At 34.2% G+C, this 22626-nt stretch overlaps 1 protein-coding gene across 6 annotated transcripts in view; it reads right to left on the reverse strand.

Annotated features, from left to right (window-relative positions):
- The window catches only part of CHN1 (chimerin 1), a 169317-nt gene that overhangs the window by 63080 nt on the left and 83611 nt on the right, over positions 1-22626 (reverse strand). For 4 of the 6 annotated variants that reach the window (XM_079135043.1, XM_079135042.1, XM_079135044.1 and 1 more), the window contains one exon: positions 6871-7159. The exons of 1 other annotated variant lie outside the window; for it this stretch is intronic. In XM_079135043.1, the coding sequence (XP_078991169.1) occupies positions 6871-7159 (289 nt within the window). Of the gene's footprint in view, positions 1-4883; positions 4941-6870; positions 7160-22626 lie in introns of those variants that run through there. One more of the 6 variants, XM_079135046.1, reaches the window with a different exon arrangement.

The raw sequence follows: 22626 nt of genomic DNA on the forward strand, positions 1-22626 counted from the left end.
AAAACAAGTTCTCATAAGTCAAGAAAAGGTTAGAAAGCAAGGTTGTGACTTTCTAATCCCCAAGAGGTTCAAATATTAGTAGATAAGAAATGATTCCAGATAAAAAAGGGAAATATGATGAGGCAAAAACTTTAAGATAAAGTGACACTTTATAAATTGTTGAGTATGATACTGACGTTAAGGATTAAAGGGTTGGTTCTTTTCAGAATTGTCTACGGTTTGTCAAAAAGGTTAAGGCCAGGTCCGAGCTTGATAGTTTTATCATGCTTTGTACCCTAAAATGGTATCACCCTCCTAAAGTCACCAGAGTTGATTTCTGTTTCAAAAATTAAATAGATGGAGATTTTGCCAGTAATGATTATTTCTCCACCAAAATGTAAAAGACTCTGAAACAGTAATTATGGAAGACTTTCTAATAGCTTCCTTCCTTTCCAACACTCGAATCAGTAATTTAAGAGTTATTTTATTTGTTCAATTGGCCCAGATACAGAAATCTTTCCTAAACTGCAGCTGGCTTAGAAAAATATAATTTGGTCTTCTGTTGGCCTGGTTCTTTGGAGCTGAAGAACTGATGTGTTTATCTTCCATCTTCCTCTTTCCATCTGGTTTTCCCTAATGGCTTTCAATTACTAATCTTTCCTGTGGGTGATATGATGGAAGGGCAGATGAGATTCACACAAATAATTTCCTGGGCCCCACTGGAGTTTTCTTTAATAATTACAGCATGGGATTCTCTGGTGAGGTCTAAATAATCCCAACACACAACTGATAGCCAGGGCATGGGGAAGTGTCACTTACCATCTTACCTTCTTGGACAAATTCTAAAAAGAGGTGCATTTGCTACCACCATCTCAAACTATCTCTTGTCACAAAGACAATTTGGGGGGCCTCAGATGCTTTATCTATGGAATGAGAAATGGCCCTCCATACCTCCTAGGGACATTCTAAAGATTCTGAATTCATGAAAAGAAAAATACACAGTTATCAAGTCAGGTTGAATTACTATACATTTTTTTCAGTCTCAGGATGGGTTTCTTTTAGGGCCTTGAATTTGGCTGAGTTCATAAAATATACTCATTTATGTGTTCATTCATTTAGTCGCTTGACAATCACTTATATAAAATTCGAGGTGCTGAGTCAGAAGTGGAACAATACTGAGGGATGAAAGCCTTGAACAAGGGTTGGAATGCCAGAATTTTATACTGATTTCCGAACCATGACTCTGAAAGTCTCTTTTTTTTTTTTTTTTCTATGAATGTGTTTTCTATGATCTGCTAGGCTATTATAGCAGCAAACTCAAATTGAAGGGAGTTCAACTTAATACCCACTGAACTTATGTGATGCTTTACAGATGATATGTGCTGCCTGCATTCTGCACTCCAGATGCCTAAGTGTGAATAGGTGGAAACAAGGAAATATTAAAATGTAAGTTCTTTGAGATAGGGCTTATATCTTGCATATTTTTATTTCTTCCAGGTTCCAGCCTGTTTTCTTGCAAATAGGAAATATAAAATAAATGAAGAACTACATGCAATTAATCTTGATAGTTGACTTAGTTCTTAGAGACTAAAGAAAAAATGGGGTTGATATTCCTGCCCTGCTCTTTTTTTTTTCCATGTTTGTAGATTAATCTTTATTTTATTGGCATTTATAATTCTGTGTATTTATGGGACACATTTTGGCGTTTGAATATGCCCTGCTCTTAATTTGTTTAAATTCCAAGATAACTTCTACATAGCAAGAAGAAACTGTTTATATAGATGGCTCATGAAAGACTATTTAGAAAGTGAAGTGTGAATATACTAAGGGCAAAGGAAGGAGTGTACTGACCCAGCTGGAGTCAAGAAAATAGGTAAACTGAGAGGAAATGTGAAAGATTTTAATGGGTTCAACATGGAAGGCAGGTCCAATAAAAGTTCACTGACAGGGCAGAGAAGCAGAAAGTGGTGATGTCTTACATTCAGAGAAAGCGGTAAAATAATAGTTCATACTAAAATGCAAATCTCACACATTTTGGCCTTCAAAGCCATTTTCTTGGGCAAAGATATGTGTTGCCTGATTAAAGATAAACAGAGGTATCACATTATTATTAAATGAGAAAATCTACTTTCTTGATGAAGCAATTAGGAGCCTTTTGACATCTTCTTAAATGAACTTAAAGGGTAGTTCAAGCATGGAACTACCATGGAAAGAAAGATATAATTAGATGGTAAGATGGTAAGTGACACTTCCCCAAGCATGGAAAAAGATGGGCCTCAAAGAGAAACCTGAACATACTGTTTCCAGCACAGGCTTAGAACAGATAGTGCTCAGACCTATGAATGGATGGGTGTTCTGATCCCAGAGAGCAATAATGCTTCATGTAGTGCTTTGCATTTCCAAGAAAGCCCAAATTATATAATCTCATTAATACTTAAATAGCATCTGTAACCTCCTATCAAAAATTGTGGCAAGCTCAGACTGGGGAAGGTTAAGGGCTTACTCAAGATCACTCACTAATACATATTGGCCATAAGACTTCTGTTTTTAAAATTGTGTTTTCTTGCCTGGGGCCCTGAGGAATGGAGCAGGCCATCTATGGACTAAGACCTCTGAAATGGTGATCCCCCAAATAAACTCTTCCTTCTGTAATTGTTCTTTTTTTGCGGTGCTGGGGATTGAACCCAGGGCCTTGTGCTTAAGAGGCAAGCACTCTACCAACTGAGCTATTTCCCCAGCCCTGTAATTGTTCTTGTCAGGTGTTTTGGTCACAGCAATGAAAAAGCTGACAAGTTGCTTTGTGAGAGACTAAGTCAGTTAGCAGAGTAGGCTGTTTGTGCCCCTTTTGCTGTTCTAAGGACAAAGATTCCTACCATTTTATAGAGGAATCCAAAGAATTCCAGTAGTTATGACAGTTTTTGGTAGGATCCCAATTATATCTCAACTTCTAATTTTAAAAGGCTTTCTCATATATATATATATATATATATATATAGAGAGAGAGAGAGAGAGAGAGAGAGAGAGGAGAGAGAGAGAGAGAGAGAGAGAGAGAGAGAGAGAGAGAGAGAGAGAGAGAGAGAGAGAGAGAGAGAGAGAGAGAGACTGGTGATCCCAAAGTAGGCTTTAAAACTTGGAACTTAAAGTTCAAGAAATTCTTAAAAGAAGTTAACATGACAATATGTCAAGCATTATAATCATTCCAAATTTACAGAAGAACACAAACACACACACACACATGCGCATGCACATGTGTGAAGTTGGAGGGCACATGGGTTATTTAGCTTGTTGAAGCTTCATAGAATAACAAAAAAATTTATTTGGCACACCCATGACATCACAGGTATCACAGGAAATGATTTGGAGCTCATATGATTAATGCAAAAGTAAAGACATTCAGCCTAGATGCAGAGTCTTGGCTCATAGTGTGGTTTCTGAAATGAAAATTGTATACTTTGTTTGACACTTTATATTATTAACAGTTACATGAGATATTTTCTACAGCATAGTTTTTGGAGATTTAAAAATATATTATTAGTAAGTATAAAATTATCATAAGAACTAATGAATGATATTGGTCCAGTATCTGTTGAAGTAGCTATATTCATTACTTGGAACAAGAAACTATTCAAATCCAATTTCAAGATAAATAAGTAACTAAGAAAGTTGGGTTCTTGGCCAATCTGGACTGCAAAGTTAAGCCACTGTAGATGAGAAAAAAGTCTAGCTTCAATCACATGATGTAATTTAGGATCAAATGTATCACAATGTTTCAATAACTTTTTGTTCCCATTTACTATTTCAAGCTGAGAAGCAACTTAAATAGTTAGTGAGGAAAAAAAAGGTATACTATCACTTGGAAAGAAAAAAGTTTTCCCTCATAATAGGTCACTAATAGGGATAAGGAATTCACTTCCTGTAGCAAGAAAATCTTCACAGCCATAATACTAGTCAACCAATTTTTTACAAAAGTTCAGATGCACAACTTACACTTAAGGACTGCAACAAACAAACACATGCACTTGGAATTCTTATCCTTAAATTCTGAAACAAAGAAACTTTAAAGTGATTAACTTATTGAGAGTCTCAAAGTGGGTTTTACAAAATATTATTTTCCCCAAAATATTCTTAGGTGATGAGTGATTCAAATAAGTTTGGGAGCACTCTTAAAGAGTTATAATCATATTAGATCACTAGTGAAGACCTCTAAAAAAGAAACAAGTTATTTTAAAATTTAATTTCTGTCCAGCCTATTTGAGTACAAAACCTTTTTTCAATAAGTATTTATTAAAATTCTGTGGAATTAACATTTTATAAAAAATACCTTATCTCATGTCAAAAAACTCAAGTCCCGACAGAATGACACCGAAGTCGTACAATTAGTTGGTGGATAAGCTTTCAAGATCCTACTAGGGTGTTCAAGTATTGTGCTGTCTCTTTCCTGTAACATTTACAATTCTCGAAGGATTACAGACTCTAAAAACCCTATTTTGGAGATCATCTGGTTCAAACCTCTCCCATTTAAGAGGGGGAAACAATCTTAGAAGTGAAGTAGTTGGCCTGACAAGACACAAAAATCCACTCCTGTAGTAGAAATAGAATCCAGCTCTCAATTCCCATACTAGAATCCTTTCCACAACAGCATACTGACTCCTGTGAAGCTAAGAATCTTTTTTTTTTTTTTTTTTGTGGTGCTGGGGATCGAACCCATTGCCCTGTGCTTGCAAGGCAAGCACTTTACCAATTGAGCTATCTACCTAGCCCTAAGCTAAGACTTTTTGCCTCTGAGGCTAAGAATTCTCAGACAAGAGGAGATTTTGCTACTAAGGACCCATTAAAATACTTATTAAACCATACTTGTGTCAATAGATATTTTAAATTAATTAAACATGATTGTCTTTACTTACAAATGTCATCCATTGTGACAGGGAATCAATGTTTCAAGCTGTTGAACAGGTCATCATCCCTGTCCTGTTGGATGACACCTGTAAATAAAATAAATCTATTTTTGAGTGAGTAGACTTTAAGCTAACTAGATTTAAGATGCATGCAGTTTAAAAGAAAGAGTACTTTTTGAATGATTCTTAATTAAGTCCTACTGGAGAGATGTACTTCCCTTTGCCAACTATTTCACTCTAGTTATGACTGACCATCAGCACAAGAAAATCCACAGAATGTAACATGTAATGTTGCGAGAATACAAAGAAATCACGGCTCCTAGGGCAAAAATGGTCCTCTAGGCATTATCCATCTCCTGCTTCTGTGAATATCATTCTACTTTATAGGTGGCACAACCAAGGCCCTGGTAAGTTAAATGACTGGGCTAATGTTAAATAGCTAAGTGTCTTTAGCTCAAGTCCTTAGGAATTGAAAAGTACACACAATACATTAGCGTAGGTTATCATTAGGCTGATTAGCTTTGAGAGACTGATATGCACAAATGTTTACTTAAAATATTCTATCACATCTGCATAAAATATAATGTCAGTATTAAATATCAAAATATAAGCATCATTGAAAATGCTATGAGTGGAATATTAAACAACAGTAAGAAAATGGAAATGTGACAGTGAAATTAAATATAGAATGCACTTACAACTTTTAATTCTGGCCACTTCCAACTAGATTAGTGGTTTCTAACAAATATGAGTATATGAAAAACCATTTTTTAAAACAAAATTTCTACAGACCATAATTTAAAACATTGGTTACTATGTAGCCACAAAATACCAATCTAAGTAAGCTCTGCTAGAAACTAAAATTTGGACTGTATATGAACATTCTAACTTTCCATTCTATACCTAAATAATCTAAACTAACTAGAAGTGTTTTAGGATGCTGCTTTGAAGTAATATGGCTGTTAGAGTAACATGATCACAAAACTCATATTGAGCACTTACTGTGGGCCATAAGTTTGAGTGCTTCATACAGGCTATTTCATTCAAATATCACAACTTGATTACTATACAATTTTACAACTAAGATGATCAAAGCACAGAGAAATTAAATAACTTGCACACAAATCTATTTGGTGACAGAATCCAAACTCAAAATCTACTGCTTTTCTTTAATCTAACAACTGAAGATCCTTGAAAATACAAAAAATATAACAGAGAAATTAATATAGTTCCAATAAGAATACATAACATTCCCTCAACTAAATTCCACATAATATAAAACATCAGAAATTTTTCTTGGTCTTTTTTGGGGGTCAGGGTGTGGGAGAGAATGATGAATACTTTCAAAACCAATCTTAATACTAAAGAATCAAAACTTCTTGTTAAACTGAAATATATCATAAATAAAATGACAGTTATAAAACTTCAACTGCCTTTTATAATTAAAGTAAATCTTTCAGATTTAATTATTTTTAATAGTAAGAGAAATTCTCCCACTATGTAAGACTGATTCCCAAAATAATATAATAGTTATTAATAGACTGAATTAAATCTTGTGTATTAAAAATAAACAAATTATCTCACCAATGAACAGAACTATTCATAAAGTGAATTATCTTTAAGGAAAACAAAAAAAGTAATTTTGATCCATAGTGTAATCTCCTCAATTTCTGATGTAATTGTAACTATCTTTTACTTGATGGTAAGTTATGTTTTGGACTCAAACCCCACACTCTTTTAATGGGGCCATTTTTCTAACATTTTTAAAACCATAAAACTGATAAAGTAGCAGATAATCAGGACTTCAATACCTGGCATATTTTAGCTGAACAAGAAATAGATATATGCAAAGCTCAGCATCACAGAAACAAGACATTAATGAAAATAAATTTACTTCTTAAAGCACTTGTGGAAAAATGAATCATCCTGGCAATAATGGCTTTCTGAAAAGGACCCCAAACAGAAAAAGATACAGTGTGGTTTTATGGTAGCTTACCCTTTTCTCTGATACCCCATCCTGGCCTGCAGCATCTCTCTCATCATGTGTCTCTTTCAGGACTGCCATGTGTTTTTTGTATGCTGGCTCTCTGTTTAAGGTTGTGTATCCTATGTGCTCATAAATTGGGTTTATCGTCATCTTGGCAATGTATTCTGCTGCCTTGGTTTCAATATAGAGAGTAATCAAGCCATCAGTCACCAGATCGTGGATGGACTCAAAGCGTTTCTCCCCAACAAAGTGCTTGCCATCGTAGTAGAGCCTGAAGTTTCTGGTTTGACTTCCAAATCTGCCTCAATGAAATGGGAAAGATGTTTTTAAGAAAAGTAAGCAAATGAATTCTTTCTGAAACAAAATAATCAAAAGAGAAAACAAAACAAAACAAAAAACCCAAAAAACCCCTATTGTTTTGTTTGTGTATGTCTCTTTGATTAAATAAGCGATGGCTAATATCCACGAATCACCTGGAATATGTGAAATTAAACTTTTGAATACAAAAATGAACCTGCAATATCTGGGGACAACTAGCCAAAAGCATGCTAACCCTAGAAGGAAAATTTTGTTCTTGTTTATCTTCTTAAGTTATTTCACTATGCCTGTAGGAAAAACAGGAGAAAATATACCTCATACCCTGTTAAAATACATTCAATATTCAACTGGTTAACATTGTAATACATGAAATTTCCATACTGACTTTTTTTTCCTGCAGTAAAAAAACGTAATGATCTTTAGATCTCAGCATTTGTGTCTTTTAACAGGAAAGTCCCACTCAGGGCTCATCTAAGTATGACGCCAGCAATCATTTAAAGTACAGCAGACTCCAGAACCTGAGTCACGAAGAACAGGGTAGCACAGAAACATACTTTTGTTATTTCTGACCAAAGATTTGTTCTTCCTTTTACACACTCTTCTGTGTCTGCTCGTTATGCTGGGCAAGAAATGTTTGCAATAGTAGGGGCATATAAGTCATAAACTATCAGCCTACAGAAACTCTGTTTTCAATTTTGAGTCATGTTTTGATGACATGCTTTAACAAATGGGGAGGGATGGTTTCCTTTGATGATAATTTCAGTATTTTGCTTCCTGCAGCAAACCTCAGAATTGGATCCAAGCTGGCAAGACTGGCATCAGCGTCCTTACAAGAAAGTGCACCAACTTTAATAAAAGTTGATGCCAAATGGCACCAAGGGTTGCCTGTGTCATGGTCTCCTGAAGGTAACCATGAGTGAGCCTAATTAAGAATCTAAACAAATTGGAAAGAATTTGTCTAAAGAAATTAGACTTTAATTATTATTTACTCTAGAATCCAACATACTATCCATGCTGGACCTGTTAACACATAATTTATCCATTTTTTGGTTCTTCAAAAGCAATCATTTTGATTTGCATGCATGTGAATGATCCATAAAATTATACTTTCTTGATCTTCACTTTACTTTCCTCTAAGGTTAAAGACCCATTTTTTCCAAGTAAATCTACATTATAATTTAAGTCTAAAAATTTAGGAAGGTAAAATTTACATATCAAAATTAAACATTAAGATTTTTTTAGCTTAACATACTACTTTTTGCCCATATACATTACTTGCTACTTATAAACAAACATAGAAAGTCACTTTACACTTTTTATAAGGTCTTTCAATTAACACACATAGTATGGTTTATCATTAAGTCCCTTTATATTTCAGTTGTATCAGAGGTCTTTCAAAGAGTGCTCAGATGACGTTACCCCTGCAGGGCCTTACCATTTTATAGTGGGCATTTCCACCATGAGTATTGACCTTAAAATACAAACTATTCAAACACTGGTGTCAGTCACTTGTTACAACTGTTTTCGGACATCTGAGGTGTATAAGGAAAATAAGGCACGAAGGGAAGGGGACTGGACTAGCTTTAGAAGGGGTGAGGATGGTTTGACAGAGAGTAGAAGGCTACAGCTGGACTTCCTAGTGTTTTCCAAGGAGCTAATTCCTAATCTACCCAGGAAGAGGATTTCTGGCTACTAGTAGGGTGTTAGGTGAAAAGAGATTAAGTTTGTTCATTTTTCTTTCTCAGTTCAGTAACTTCAAGTGCTACTCCTCATAATTTCCAATTTCTCCTCAGTCTGCACTTCAGCTCCAGCCTGCCAATTCAATCACATTTTCAATCTTAAGGGAGCTATCTGATTACTAAAATAACTCATAATATGGTTTGATTAAAACTTAGTCTCAAAGGACAAAAAAGTCCCACAAATTTCCACTGGAATTTTGATTTTTTTTTTTTTAAAGAAATAGCATATTTTTACCTAGGGAACTGCATGTTTTCCTTGCCTACTCTGAACTGCACTTTTACTTAGGAAGTTACAGGATAGTGAAAGGAAGTTACAGGATAGTTTACTTAGGAAGTTAAAGGATAGCATAATGACACAGGGTGTCAGAGATTGTACTACCTTGACCTGATCTGAAAAGCATGTAGTACTTTGTGGGATCTTAAGTGCAGAGTGTGGACAGAAAATCTTTGAGAAGGTGGGTAATGGATGTGTCTTCTACATAAGAAAAGTCATAAAAGGGAGGATGCCAGACATAAGGATAAAGAAAAAAACTCCTTCCTTATGAAAGTTTATTGCTGGCAGATAGTCGTTTATTCAACAATTATTTAACAAAGCACCCAGACACTGTTTAGTATTAGGAAGTTCATTATAAAGTTCCTGTTCCTTGGCAACTCCAATGGGAAATAAACATAAAATAGATCGACATAAAGACATGAAGTACTAATTTTTTTTTCCCCCATGCTGGGGATTGAACCCAGGGCCTTAGGTGAGCACTCTACCAACTGAGCTATATCCCCAGCCCTGAAATGCAGAATTTTAAAAATGTTCATCTTTAGATTGATTTTTTTAAATGACTATAAAAGTGTGTATAATTGCTTCTCGGCCTTTTGGCTAAGATCACATGTAGGAGTGTGGATAACCTTGCTCTTACATAGAAGCTGTATATTTCTGTAAAGTGATTAATGAAACCAAGTGAATCCAATATGTCTTCACATTATAAAAACCAAAAACTCATTGCTTAATAAGATCCCAGAGCTATATCCAAGTGCAAAAGCACCCCTGCAGTCTTGAAACAGGATTTGACAAGGGACATACAAGGGTCAGCTCCATGTGTTTAATAAATCCTTAGAATTTGGTATCAGATAGATGTGAATTTAAATTCTGGATCTGCCTTTTTCTAGTTGGGTGACTCTGCAGATTCCCTATCTAAAAAATAACATCACCCTACCCATATGTGGTCGTGAGAATTGTTATCAAAATATTCAAGTCAAAGCTACACATATAAAAGGCTTAATGAATAGTAGCTTCCCTTCTTCTCTGTTTGCTTAGGCCCCTACAGAGGAAAACAGAATAAAATAAAACAGAAAAGAGAGTCAATAAGTATGTATGGGAGATGGCTGAATAAACAACAGGCAATATGGGAGTGTAGGAGCATCTCTGCCCTAGTTCAATTTACAATCCACAAAAGGAAGGAGGAACTGAATGCATTTTTCTTCTGGAAGTCCCTGAAAAAATTTATGCTACATGATTAAACAGAGTGGGCCTACCACAGAGTACAAAGCAAAGAGGAAGCAAGCGAACAGTCTTTCCATGTGCTCTGTTCTCTGAATACAACAGAGAAAGGTAAGTAAATAAACCCGTACTGAAAGTAGGACATGCTATATGGATCTAGAGACAACTACTGACCTCTAGACTGTGGAGCAGAGATGTATACAGACTCTTCAAGTAAATAATTTCCCCTCCATTTCTATAGAATTTTCTTTTTCCCTTTTCCCATATATTTTTTATCTGCCCTTAACTAATAGCTTTTCATTCCTTAGTGAATACACTTGAAAAATCTATAAGCTTAAGAGTTTAACAGGACAAAAATTCATTTTCTCCAAAGTGGTATTGTAGTTAACAAAAAGAAAAGACAGAGATAATATGGTATGGACTGCTACTGTTGTACATAATTACAACTTTCTAGAAGGAGGATCTTTTATACCAGTGATTTCAGGTTTTGGTTTTCATATTTTAAAAAGTTGTTTAAAGCTGTGCCCAGTTGCATTCAGATGAATTTCAAAATATGTAATTCTAACATCTAACTTTTAAAAAATGAACAAAAGTCTAAATACAGTCCTTTCTATTTTGTAGTAAATGAATCATACTCATTAAAATTCAATTATGGCTAGCGATGTAGTTCACTGGTAGAATGCTTGCCTAACGTGCATGAGGCCCTGAGTTCAATCCCCAGTACTAAACAAACAAACAAACAAAAAAGTATAGAAGCACAAAACAATGACATTATATATAAAGAATAGCCTTTGAAATGTCACTTCACTGTTCTAAAAAGGAGAATTAGTTTTGATTTGAGGCCAAAGTTCTTTGGAAATATCTCTTCAAAGGAAATCTCCAAGCTAACAACAGATGCTTTTTGTTAACAAACAGAAAACAAAACATATACAACATACTCATCTAAGCTAATAAGAAGTTAGAAGTATTTCCAGCAACCAACATATAAAAAACCATTTTATTGATAATATTTGTGTACTATTTACCAGAGTCAAAGAAGCTAAAATAAATATAAATATCTCAAATTCATATAATTATAAACATACCATTAGGGGACAGATTAAAACACACAAGAATATCATAAAGCATTGAATTAAATACGAAACAATAAATTTAGATGAATTCTAATGAACTGAGAACACAGTTATATATGACTTTAAAATGCTTCCCCCATCTCAAACTTTGTTAGAATATGACTTTTGTCTATCTTGCTATATAATTTTGAATGGTAATATGGGGCAAAAGTATTAGAACATGTCAACTTCTGATGTTTTTTTTTTGGCAGAAGAAATTATTTCCAGTGAAGCAAACCCGTTTGCCTAACTAAATTTCCAAAGATGGCACTAGTTAGCTCTGGAAGGTAGAACATAGGAGGATAGTTGAAAGTCTGTTTAAGAAGCAATCAGATATTTCCATGCCCCATGTATTCCTTATCCTAAATGTTACCCCTTCCCTACTGTGGCAGAAAACTTAAGTTCTGTTCTCTGAACTGGATGAAACAGAGAGAATGTGAATTGAGGGACACCAGGCAGAGTTAAGAGGAATCATCCTGAAAAACTAAGTGATTGTTTTAAATACTGAAGATTGAGGTTTCTGTTTCTTTTCACCACTAGGTTCTCAGAAAGCTTCTGCCTTTCCTGACAAGAGAATGAAAGATTCTTGTCTGCCAAATCTGATTAATCCAACTGAAAAGACTTAAGAATAGAGACATCATCCTGTAATTGTCACGCATCTCCCAAGATCTCAAAACTAACGATCAGTTTTTAAAAGCCAAATGCACCTAAATATGGGAAAAAAGAATGTGCTGGGGTCTCTTAAATGCATAAAATTAATCATCACAGTATGCATACTACAATTTTTCATTACTGGAAATTTATGTGGTTTTCAGGTTTAGCCATTTATGAAGATTATTATCATAGGTATAGATGTAGACATAAAAATAATCAATGGGGTTGGGGAGATAGCTCAGTTGGTAGAGTGCTTCCCTTGCAAGCACAAGGCCCTGGGTTCAATCCCCAGCACAGCAAAAAAAAAAAAAAAAAAAAAAAAAAATCAATGGCAGCAGTGTTTGCATATATACATATGTATGTGTGTATACATACATATATACTATGTACACTTATATTTATGTATACATATATATAAATAACCTAGCTAATATACATGATATATTCCTCGGTAAAATATACATATTTCCTAGGAATCACTCTTTGGAGGGGGTATAATATATATATATATGTTAGCAAATATATATATATGTTAGCAAATTCTGATTCCTTGAGAATCCATTGTTAGTTTTGCTTACCTTTCAAGTACCAGAGACTGGCACAGTACTTGGCACCTATTATGCCCTAAGTAAGTCTCTGTTGAACAGAATTAGTAAATGGTTTCATTAGTACTTTCCCCTAAGTTGGTCAACTATATATAACAATGAAAATAATTTTTTAAAACACATGGGAGTTACAAAGAACTGTCAAAATACAACCAGATTACTATAGTCTTGTTGGACATGAAAGAAGTGATAACTACGGTAATAAAGTCTGTTATTCACATTTGTAATGCTCTAAGTGTAATGATCTGTATAAAATGAAGCTGCTTTCCATATCAACAATAAAAAATTTTTCTAATGCACTGAACCAATTATAATAACTTCTACCATTTTTCTTTATTACTAAACCAGAGGAAGCCTATTTGATATTGTATCCATCCACTATATAAATTTATATTTTTACTTATAGAAAAGCATTGTTCATATATTTTAACCTTTGAAAACCAGAGGAGGTACAGAAAAGATCAATATGTTTATACAATTAAAAAATAGATTTGGCTTATTTGAGGATGGGTGATCACTTCTACTGAAAGTGAATCTTTCTTAAAATCAGTGTGCCACTTTAGGACAAAAATTCATACTATATTACAACAGAAATATACAAAAGCATAGAGTTATTCATGCTTGAATGCTTGTAGAGTTCTTTACATATGAGTATAAAAGTATATACAAACACAAACCTATACATTCACATACATGTTTTTCATAACCCTGTTTATTTCCTATATACAATATGAAGCTTTTACTTAATCATTTCTGTATTATACATTCTAAGAATCAAACATGGAATAAAATTCAATATTTTTCTTGATGATCCAATTGTATCATAACATATTATTTTAGTGTGTAAATACAGTGATATCCCAGAAGCTATTGAAGTATATTAAGTTGACCTTCTATGATGTAACATGCCCCTAGGTACTGAAAAATTAGTTCTCAGATCTAATTTTATATTTTTAAAATCCTCTTTGCAGTTTATCAGTGGTGTTCTTCCACTTTGCTACTTTTTATCCACTGTAAATCTGGAGAAAAGACTCAAGAAATTATTAATGTTTTATATAAAACTATGTTAATAGGCTGTAATGAGGATTATTGATAACTCATTTGTAATAAACACATGGAGTCTGTGTGCTGTTTAGTCATCATAGATAGGCATTTCTCATTTATTTCCAGTTTCAAGGTCATATTTTGGAAGTCTAACATTAGCAACACTTTGATTTCCAGATAAATAAGAATACTCCTGTAGATGATTGGACACAAACCTATATTTGAACAGCATACACCTTTAAATTTAGTATATAGTGTTCATTTAAAATCAGCAAAATACTACGTTTTTCTCATAAAATGCCTCAGTTAAAAATCAATTTATTAATGTATCTTTTATATACGATATACTTTAGAGTCACCTAAAGTACACAATTCAATGAGTTTTGACAGACACTACTGTCATGATCAAGATTAAGAATATTTTAAACACCTCTCAAAATTTTCCTATATCCTTTTGCAATCTATCCATCTGTCCCCTGTCCTACTCAACCAGTTACCTGTTTATTATCACTTTAAATCTTATTTTATATAAATTGAATCATATAGCATGTATTATTTTGTGTCTGAATGCCTAAGTTTTAATTCAGAGATTTATTTTAAACTGATGGATATTCTTCTTATCAGATTTTAAATATAATCAGAAAAGCAATGGAAAAGCAATAAACCATTTTTGTATTTGCTACTCTGTTTCTGGGGCTGTTTACCTAGCTTCTTGTCACCTTGCACATCTCTGATATGTAAATCTAGAAATTGAAATGCTCCAAAATCCACATTTTTTTGAGTACAGACATGATGCCATAAGTAGAAAATTCAATATGTGACCTCCTGTGACAGTTCACCAACAAAATGCAGGTACACTAAAAATATTGTATAAAATTACCTTCAGGCTATGTGTGTAGTGAATAGAATAAGAGGTGGATTTTATGTTTAGAGTTGAATCCATCCCCACGATATCACTATACATATGCAAACATTCCAAAATTCCCCCCCAAATCCAAAACACTTCTAATCCCAAGCATTTTAAATAAAGGATATTCACCTGTACTGGACATGAGATATGTTAACTTATTAGATGAAAAAAGGATCATCATCACAACTCTGGTTGCCACTGGTTGCCTTTTAAAGGTGAAAAAGCAAAAGGCTTAAACAACAGTAATATATTGAAATGTTAATTTAAATTTTTTTTTCTTTATTCAGTTCATTTAGTTTTATGTGGTGCTGGGGATTGAACCCACATGCTTCACACATGGCAGGCAAACACTACCACTGAGCCACAACCTCAGCTCTGGAATGTTAATATTAATAATTTTTGAGTAATACGTTAGGCTCTCTGTGTACAATAATCTATATAATCCTTCAAACAAATTTATATGGTATTCTTATTACATCCTCATTTTATAGATGAGAGAACAAACTTAGAGAGACTTTTTTTGTGTGTGGGGGTGGTTCTGGAGATTGAACCCAGGGTCTCACTGTGCTAAACAAGTACTCTACTACTGAGCTACGCCCCCACCCTATGGGAGATTAAGTAACCTGTCAAAAGTTACACAGAGAATGCAGGAACCAGATTGAATCCAGGAATGTATGATGTTCTGAGTCACTGAGCATCTCTGTTGATTTAAAAATCATCAAATGCCCCATAACTGAGCTACATATCTTTTAGAGAAAAACAACAAAGGAATCATGAATATCTGTCCACTTCAGAGATCCTTAAATAAGAGTAATAATCTGAATGAAAAAAACAACTTTCTGCAGTTTCTTATTTATGCAAAGAATGGTATCACTAGGAGTGTTCAAAGTCTGACAATTTATAATTCAATGCAATTCTACTGAATAAGCCCTGTAGTTGCTAAACATTGTACAGGCTCAAGGAAACTAAGAATAAAGTTTCGTTTTGCCTGGGAGGACCTCAGTTCATTTTAAAAAGAGAGACAAATAAAAAGATTTACTGTAGATAGTTACATTCAGTCTAGATATATTCAAGGAACAAGTAAAGATCTTTTCAGAAAACAAATTAATAATCATATAATCCAAGTGTAAATGTACTTAATAGAGACTTAAATATAACCTTGAATGAATAGATACCAATCCAAAAAATCAAAACACCTAAGTCATGAATAGATTTCTAAGTAAAACCTGAAACCTAGAAGCACACAGTTTTTGGAACTCAGTGAAAATTTTCAAAATCCTAGCAGGAGGGGTCAATCTGTTACAGAGAATGACTATAATTGAGAGCTGAAGCAGAGCCCAAAGCTAACACAATTGTCTGAAACAAGAGCAGATGGGAGCAGGAGAAGGGAAGAACATGCACTCAGAAAGATGACAAGAACCAGAGGCAGCTCTTTTAGCCTGGAGATAACTTAAGACATTCACAGAACAGCTATTCTGCTTGACTCAAGCAGGCCAGGACATCTGGGTATGTGTATCTGTGTGGGAATAAACCAAAATCAACAGTACAATAAGAGAAGGGCAGTGTATCAATATGTGGGTCAAAATACAAGAACTGCAGAAACCAGTTAAGAAGTTGTAGTACTCCAGGCAAATGCAGAACCCAGAAGAACTGTTTTGAAAGAGTAAGAAAACCATTTCACTTTAACTGCAATAACCTCTCTCCCAGGCTGGCTCAGCTCAGCTCTGCTTCTAGCTTCTGTGTGAGGTGGGGAAAAAGTGACAACTATTCATTTTGGAGGGTTTCCTGAGGGACTACATTTTTTCTTTCCTGATTCACAGCGCTAATGAAACCAGCATTGTTTGGATGCCAGGGGGCACACTGAAAGCACAGGAGAGTAAGGACAGCTTGCTGCATTAATAGAGGGCCTGTAGTGCTACACAGAGTCCAGCACAGCTCCATGTAATTGGGAAAAATGCCCGATTCATGGCTCTTCCCTTACAAGGGATGGAGAAGAGTTGTAGCGTGCATATGGTGTTTTGGCTTTTCAGAGAAATGTTCAAGGGACTAGTATGTGTCTTGCTAGGTAGTTGTTTCTTGATACCCATGGGAGAGCAGTTTCAGGACTCCCCACAGACCAAAACTTGTAAAAGCTCAAGTCCCTTATATAAAATATTATATCTGCATATAACTTGAGAAAGGAAACTGACATCTAAGTTTAAGAAGCTCAAAGTACTCCAACCAAAATAAACATAAAGAAGTTCACTCTGAGATGCAGTATAATCAAACTATCAAAAGTAAAAGAGAATCTTGAAAACAGCAAGAGAAAAAGAAAGCTCCATGTCTATGGAAATACGAATTAAGTGAAAAAATGTTAATTAGTATGTTGTTATGGTTTGGATATAAGGTGTCCCTCAAAAGCTCACACTGAAACAATGTAAGAAGGTTCAGAAGAGAAATGATTGGGTTGTAAGAGTCTTAACCCAATCTGTGAATTAATACCTGATGAGATCAGCTGAAGTAGCAGGGAGTGACTGGAGGAGGTAGAAATAGGGGCGTGGCTATAGGGTATATATTTTGTATCTGGAGAGTGGAATCTCTCTCTGTTTCCTGAAGATGTGAGCTGCTTCCCTCTGCCACACTTTTCTGCAATGATGTTCTGCCTCACCTTGAGCCCCAAGGAATGGAGTTGGCCTTCTATGGACTAAGACCTATGAAACTGTGAGACCTCAAATAAACTCTTCCTCCTCTACAGTTGTGCTGGTTGGGTCATTTAGTCACAGCAGCAAAAAAGCTGACTAAATTGTATGTATTTATATAGACAATGAAGGGATTTCAGAAAAGGATAAAAATATATACAGAAAGATTAGGAACAAGAGTGGGGAAAGTATACAGGAGCATCAATTAGATCATCATATTTCTTGATCAAAACTTTGCAGTTTAAAAGCTAGTAGACTAATATATTCAAAGGGTTAAGAGAAAATAACGGCCAAGAGTATTATATTCATCAAAACTGTCCTTTGATAAATGAAACAAACAAACAAAAACTCTTCCAGATAAAGCTGAAGGTGTTCAACATTATTAGACCTGTCTTACAAGAAATGCTAGGACGCCAATCAACAACGTGAAAGCAGGACTGGGGATGTAGCTCGGCAGTAGAGAGCTTGCTCAGGAAGCCCTAAGTCTGATTCTCAGTGCAGCAGCAACAAACAAACATATGTACTTAGCATCAGATATCAGAGCACCCAAATATGAAGTATACATTATACATATGTATATACATACACAACACACATATATATACATACATATACACGCATGTATAAGAACAGCTATATTTAAATATATAAAACTGCACTTAATTTTGGTGCAGATTTTAAAAGACAAAAGCATAAGGAATAAAGTTATGTTAATGGATAAAGAATATGTAAACATGTAATTTATAACATTAATAACATAAGTGAGGTTGAGGAGATATAAAAGAGTAGAGTTTTGTACATGACTGAAGTTAAATTATCAGTTTAAAATAGGTTGTTATAACTATAATTTACATAAGCCCTCTGCTAATCACCAAGAAGATATCTATAAAAGATATGCAAAGAAAATGAGAACAAAATCAAAGCATGTCAATACAATAAAAACAATGAAATATAAAGGAAGATGATGAGAGAAGAAAAGAGGAAAGCTGCTCCAAGAGAGAAGAGCAAACAAATGGCAATTTTAAGTCCTTCCCTACGAGTAATGAGCTTAAACATAAATGAAGTAAACACTCCAATACAAAGACACAGAGTGGCTGAATGAATAAAAAAACAAGATGCAACCACACACTGTCTATGAAAGGCTCACCTTAGATGTGAGGACATATATGTGCTTAGAGTCAAAGGATAGAAAAAGACATTTCATGAAAATACCACTAAAAGAGATCAGGAATGTTCAAACCTGTATCAGACACAATGGACTTCAAGTAAAAAACTGTCACAAGAGACAAAGAGGGAAATTATATAATGTAAAGGGTCAATTCATCAGGAAGATATAGAAATTATAAACACATACACCAAACATCAGAGCACTCGATTATAAGAAGCAAACAGAATTAAAAGGAGAAACAGACATAATACAACGACAGTAGCATATTTCAGTATCCTACTTTCAAAGATGGTGAGAACAACCACATAGGAGATAGATAAGATAAGGATTTAAATAACACCACAGACCAAATGAACCTAACAGGTTTACACAAAATACTCCATCCAAGAACAGCCAGAATATATATTCTTCTCAAGTGCATATGGAATATTCTCCAGAATCAAGCACATGTTAGGTCACAAAACAAATCTTAAGAAATTTAAGAAGAACGAAATCATATCAAGTATCTTTTCCAAATACAATGAAATGAAACCAGTTCTCAATAGCAATGGGAAAACAGGAAAATTCAAAAACATGAAAATAACACACTCCTAAACAAACAATGGGTCAGAGAAGAAATGACAAGGAAAACTAGAAAATATCTTAAGAAAGATGAAAACATTAAAACATACTTATGGGATTCAGCAAGACCAGTACCAAGAGGGACGTTTATAGTGGTGAATGCTTACACTAAAAAAGAAGAAAAATCTCAAATCAATAAACTAATTTTACATGCTAATTAGAAAAAAGGAACTAAAACTCAAAACTAGCAGAAGGAAGATGATGATAAAGATTACAATAGAAACAAACAAAACAGAAAGTAGAAGAACAAAAAAGAAATTGAATAGTCTTCTATCATATCATATATATATTATATATATATATATATATATATATACCACATTTTCTTTATTCATTCATCTGGAGAATATCATGCTAATCCAACTAAGCCAAACCCAAAAAACCAAAGGCTGAATGTTTTCTGTGACATGTGGATGCTAATTCGCCATGAGTGGTGGTGGTGGGGTAGCTAGGGAAGGACAGAGTTACTTTATATCAGGTAGAGGGGAAGGGGTAGGGGGCAGGAAGGATAGTAGAGTGAAACAGACATTATCACTTCAGGTACATACATGACTGCATGACTGATGTGATTCTATAATATGTACAATCAGAAAAATGAGAAATTATACTCCATTAATGTATGATCTATCAAAATGGACAGATGCATTCTACTATCATGTACAATAAATTAGAACTAAAAAGTTAATAAAAAAAAGAAATTCACAAAACTCAGTTGGTTTTTTCAAAGGATCAATAAAATTGACAAGTCTTTAGCTATATTAACTAAGAAAAAAAGGAGACTCAAATGACTAAAATCAGAAATGAAAGAAGAGAGATTACAACTGATGCCACAAAAATAAAAAGGATTATAAGGAGCTACTATGAAAAATTACATGCCAACAAACTGTATAACCTCGAAGAAATGAATAAATGTATAAACATACAATCTATTGAGAATGAATTACAGAGCAAGAGAAACCTGTAACTAGAGTAAGGAGATTGACTCAGTTATCAACAACTTTCCAACAGAGAAGTCCAGGACCAGAGAATTCTACCAAACAAAAGAAGAATTAATATCAATCCTTCTTAAACTTTTCCAGAAACTTGAAGAGGAGACTTTATGGTTTAAACATTTAAGTGATCCCTCCAACACTCATGTTGAAACTTAATCTCCAGAGCAATAGTATTAAGAGATGAGGCCTTTATGAGGTGATTTTCTGGAATGTTCCCCAAAGTCTCATGTGTACAAAGGTGGGGCTTTTAGGCAATGGTTAGATTATAAGGGCTCAGAGTCCTCGTGATTAATCTATCAAGTAGATTAACACATTTGAAAGCTAAATGAACAACTGGGAAGTGGACACAAATAAATGGGAAGACATCTATGTTTACAGATTAGAAGACTTACTATTGTTAAAATGTCCATACAATCCAACGCGGTCTGTATATTCAATGTAACCTCATCATACTTCAATATCACTTTTGTAGAAATAGAAAAATATCCTAAAATTCATATGGAATCTCAAAAGACACCAAATAGGCTCAAATTTCCCTACTTAAAAATATATTATGGGGCTGGAGTTGTGGCTCAGTGGTAGAGTGCTTGCCTAGCACATGTGAGGCACTGGGTTTGATCCTCAGCACCACATACATACACACATACATACATAAATAAAGTTATTTAAAAAATGAAGTCACAGTAACCAAAACTACAAGGACCTGGTTATAAACAATGACATACAGACCAATGGAACAGAATAGAAAGCCCAGAGAAACTCACATGCATATGGTCAAATGCTCTTTGACAAGAATGCCAGCACTACACTATAGGGAAAGGATAAACTCTTTGACTGATAGTGTTGGGAAAACTGGATGTCCACATGCAAAAGAAACTTGCATATACCACTTACAAAAATCAACTCAAAAAGCACCAAAGACCTAAACACAATACCTGAAATTATAAAACTCCTAGAAGAAAAGCTTTATGACATTGGAATGAACAAAGATTTCTTGGATAGGACACCAAAGTACAAGTAACAAAAGATAAATTGTACCACATTGAACTTAAAAGTTTCTGTGCTGCAAAGGAAATAGTCAAGAGTGCAAAGGAAATGCACAGAATGGTAGAAAATATTTGCAAATCATTTTACGATAAGGGGTTAATATACCAAAAATATAAAGTACTTCTATAACTCCGTGACAAAAAATAATGATTAAAAGAAATAAATATTTCTCCAAAGAAGATAAATAAATAGCCAGGAAATATATATAAAGATGTTCAACATCACTAGTACCAGGGAATGCAAATAAAAACCACAAAGAGATATCACTTCACACCCAGTAGGGTGGCCACTACCAAAAAAAGAAAAGAAAACAAAATAACCCAGAAAATAATAAATGTTGATAAGGATGTGAAGAAAATAGAACCCTTGCATGCTATTGGCAAGATTTTAAAATAGTATAACCAATATGGAAATCAGTTGGGAAATTCATCCAAAAATTAAAAATATAATTACTACATGACCCTACAATGACTTCCTCATCTGTATTCCCAAGAACTGGAAATACTCATGTCCACTGCAGCACTTTGGTGACAGTCATGATCTGAAAAACACCTAAATGACAAATGAGTAAATAAAATGTGCTATTATATACACAATGGTATATTATTCAGATTTTTAAAAAGGAAATTCTGTCATAGGCTTCAACATGCACATACCTTGAAGACATTAAGTGAAATAAACCAATCACAAGGAAATAGTACATGATTCTACTTATTTGAGACTTCTAGAGTAGTCAAAATCATGTGAACAGAAGGTAGAAAGGTGATTGCTAGGGGCTAGGAAGGAGGAGAAAATGGAGTTGTTCAATGGGTGTAAGTTTCATTCATACAAAATGATAGTTTTGGAGATTTGCTGCACAATGTGCATATAGTGAAAATACTGTAATTACACTTAAAATTATTAAGAGGTTTTAAAGAAATATCAATAATAACTCAGGAAAATGGGATTACAGATTAGGAGAACCGAAGGACAATCCATTCAGACAAATTAATAACATGGCTTGCTTGGTAAATCCAAACACATCTTTCATAAAAGACAACAGAATATCCTCAATCTATATACTGAAATGTGGTTAAAATTATACTGAACTCTAAAGCCATATTTATGGATGAGTCCATGACATTTAGAAAGTCCTTTACTATTTTTGTCTTCAATTGTTTTTTTTAATTCATGTGAGTAAGATGATGCAAAGTCACAAAGGCTAAATCTAAAATTAAGAAAAACAGGGCTGTGGGTAGAGCTCACTGGAAAAGCACTTGCTTAGCGTGTCTGGGTTTGATCCCCAGCACCACCAAAAGTATAAAAGGAGAGAAAAAGTACTCCTTTACATATGAGTTCTATCTAGATTTATTATAACCCCAGTAGAAAATAAAGAGCCTAGTTTA

This window comes from Sciurus vulgaris (genome assembly GCF_902686455.1).
Source record: "Sciurus vulgaris genome assembly, chromosome: 3".
Taxonomy (NCBI): Eukaryota; Metazoa; Chordata; class Mammalia; order Rodentia; family Sciuridae; genus Sciurus; species Sciurus vulgaris.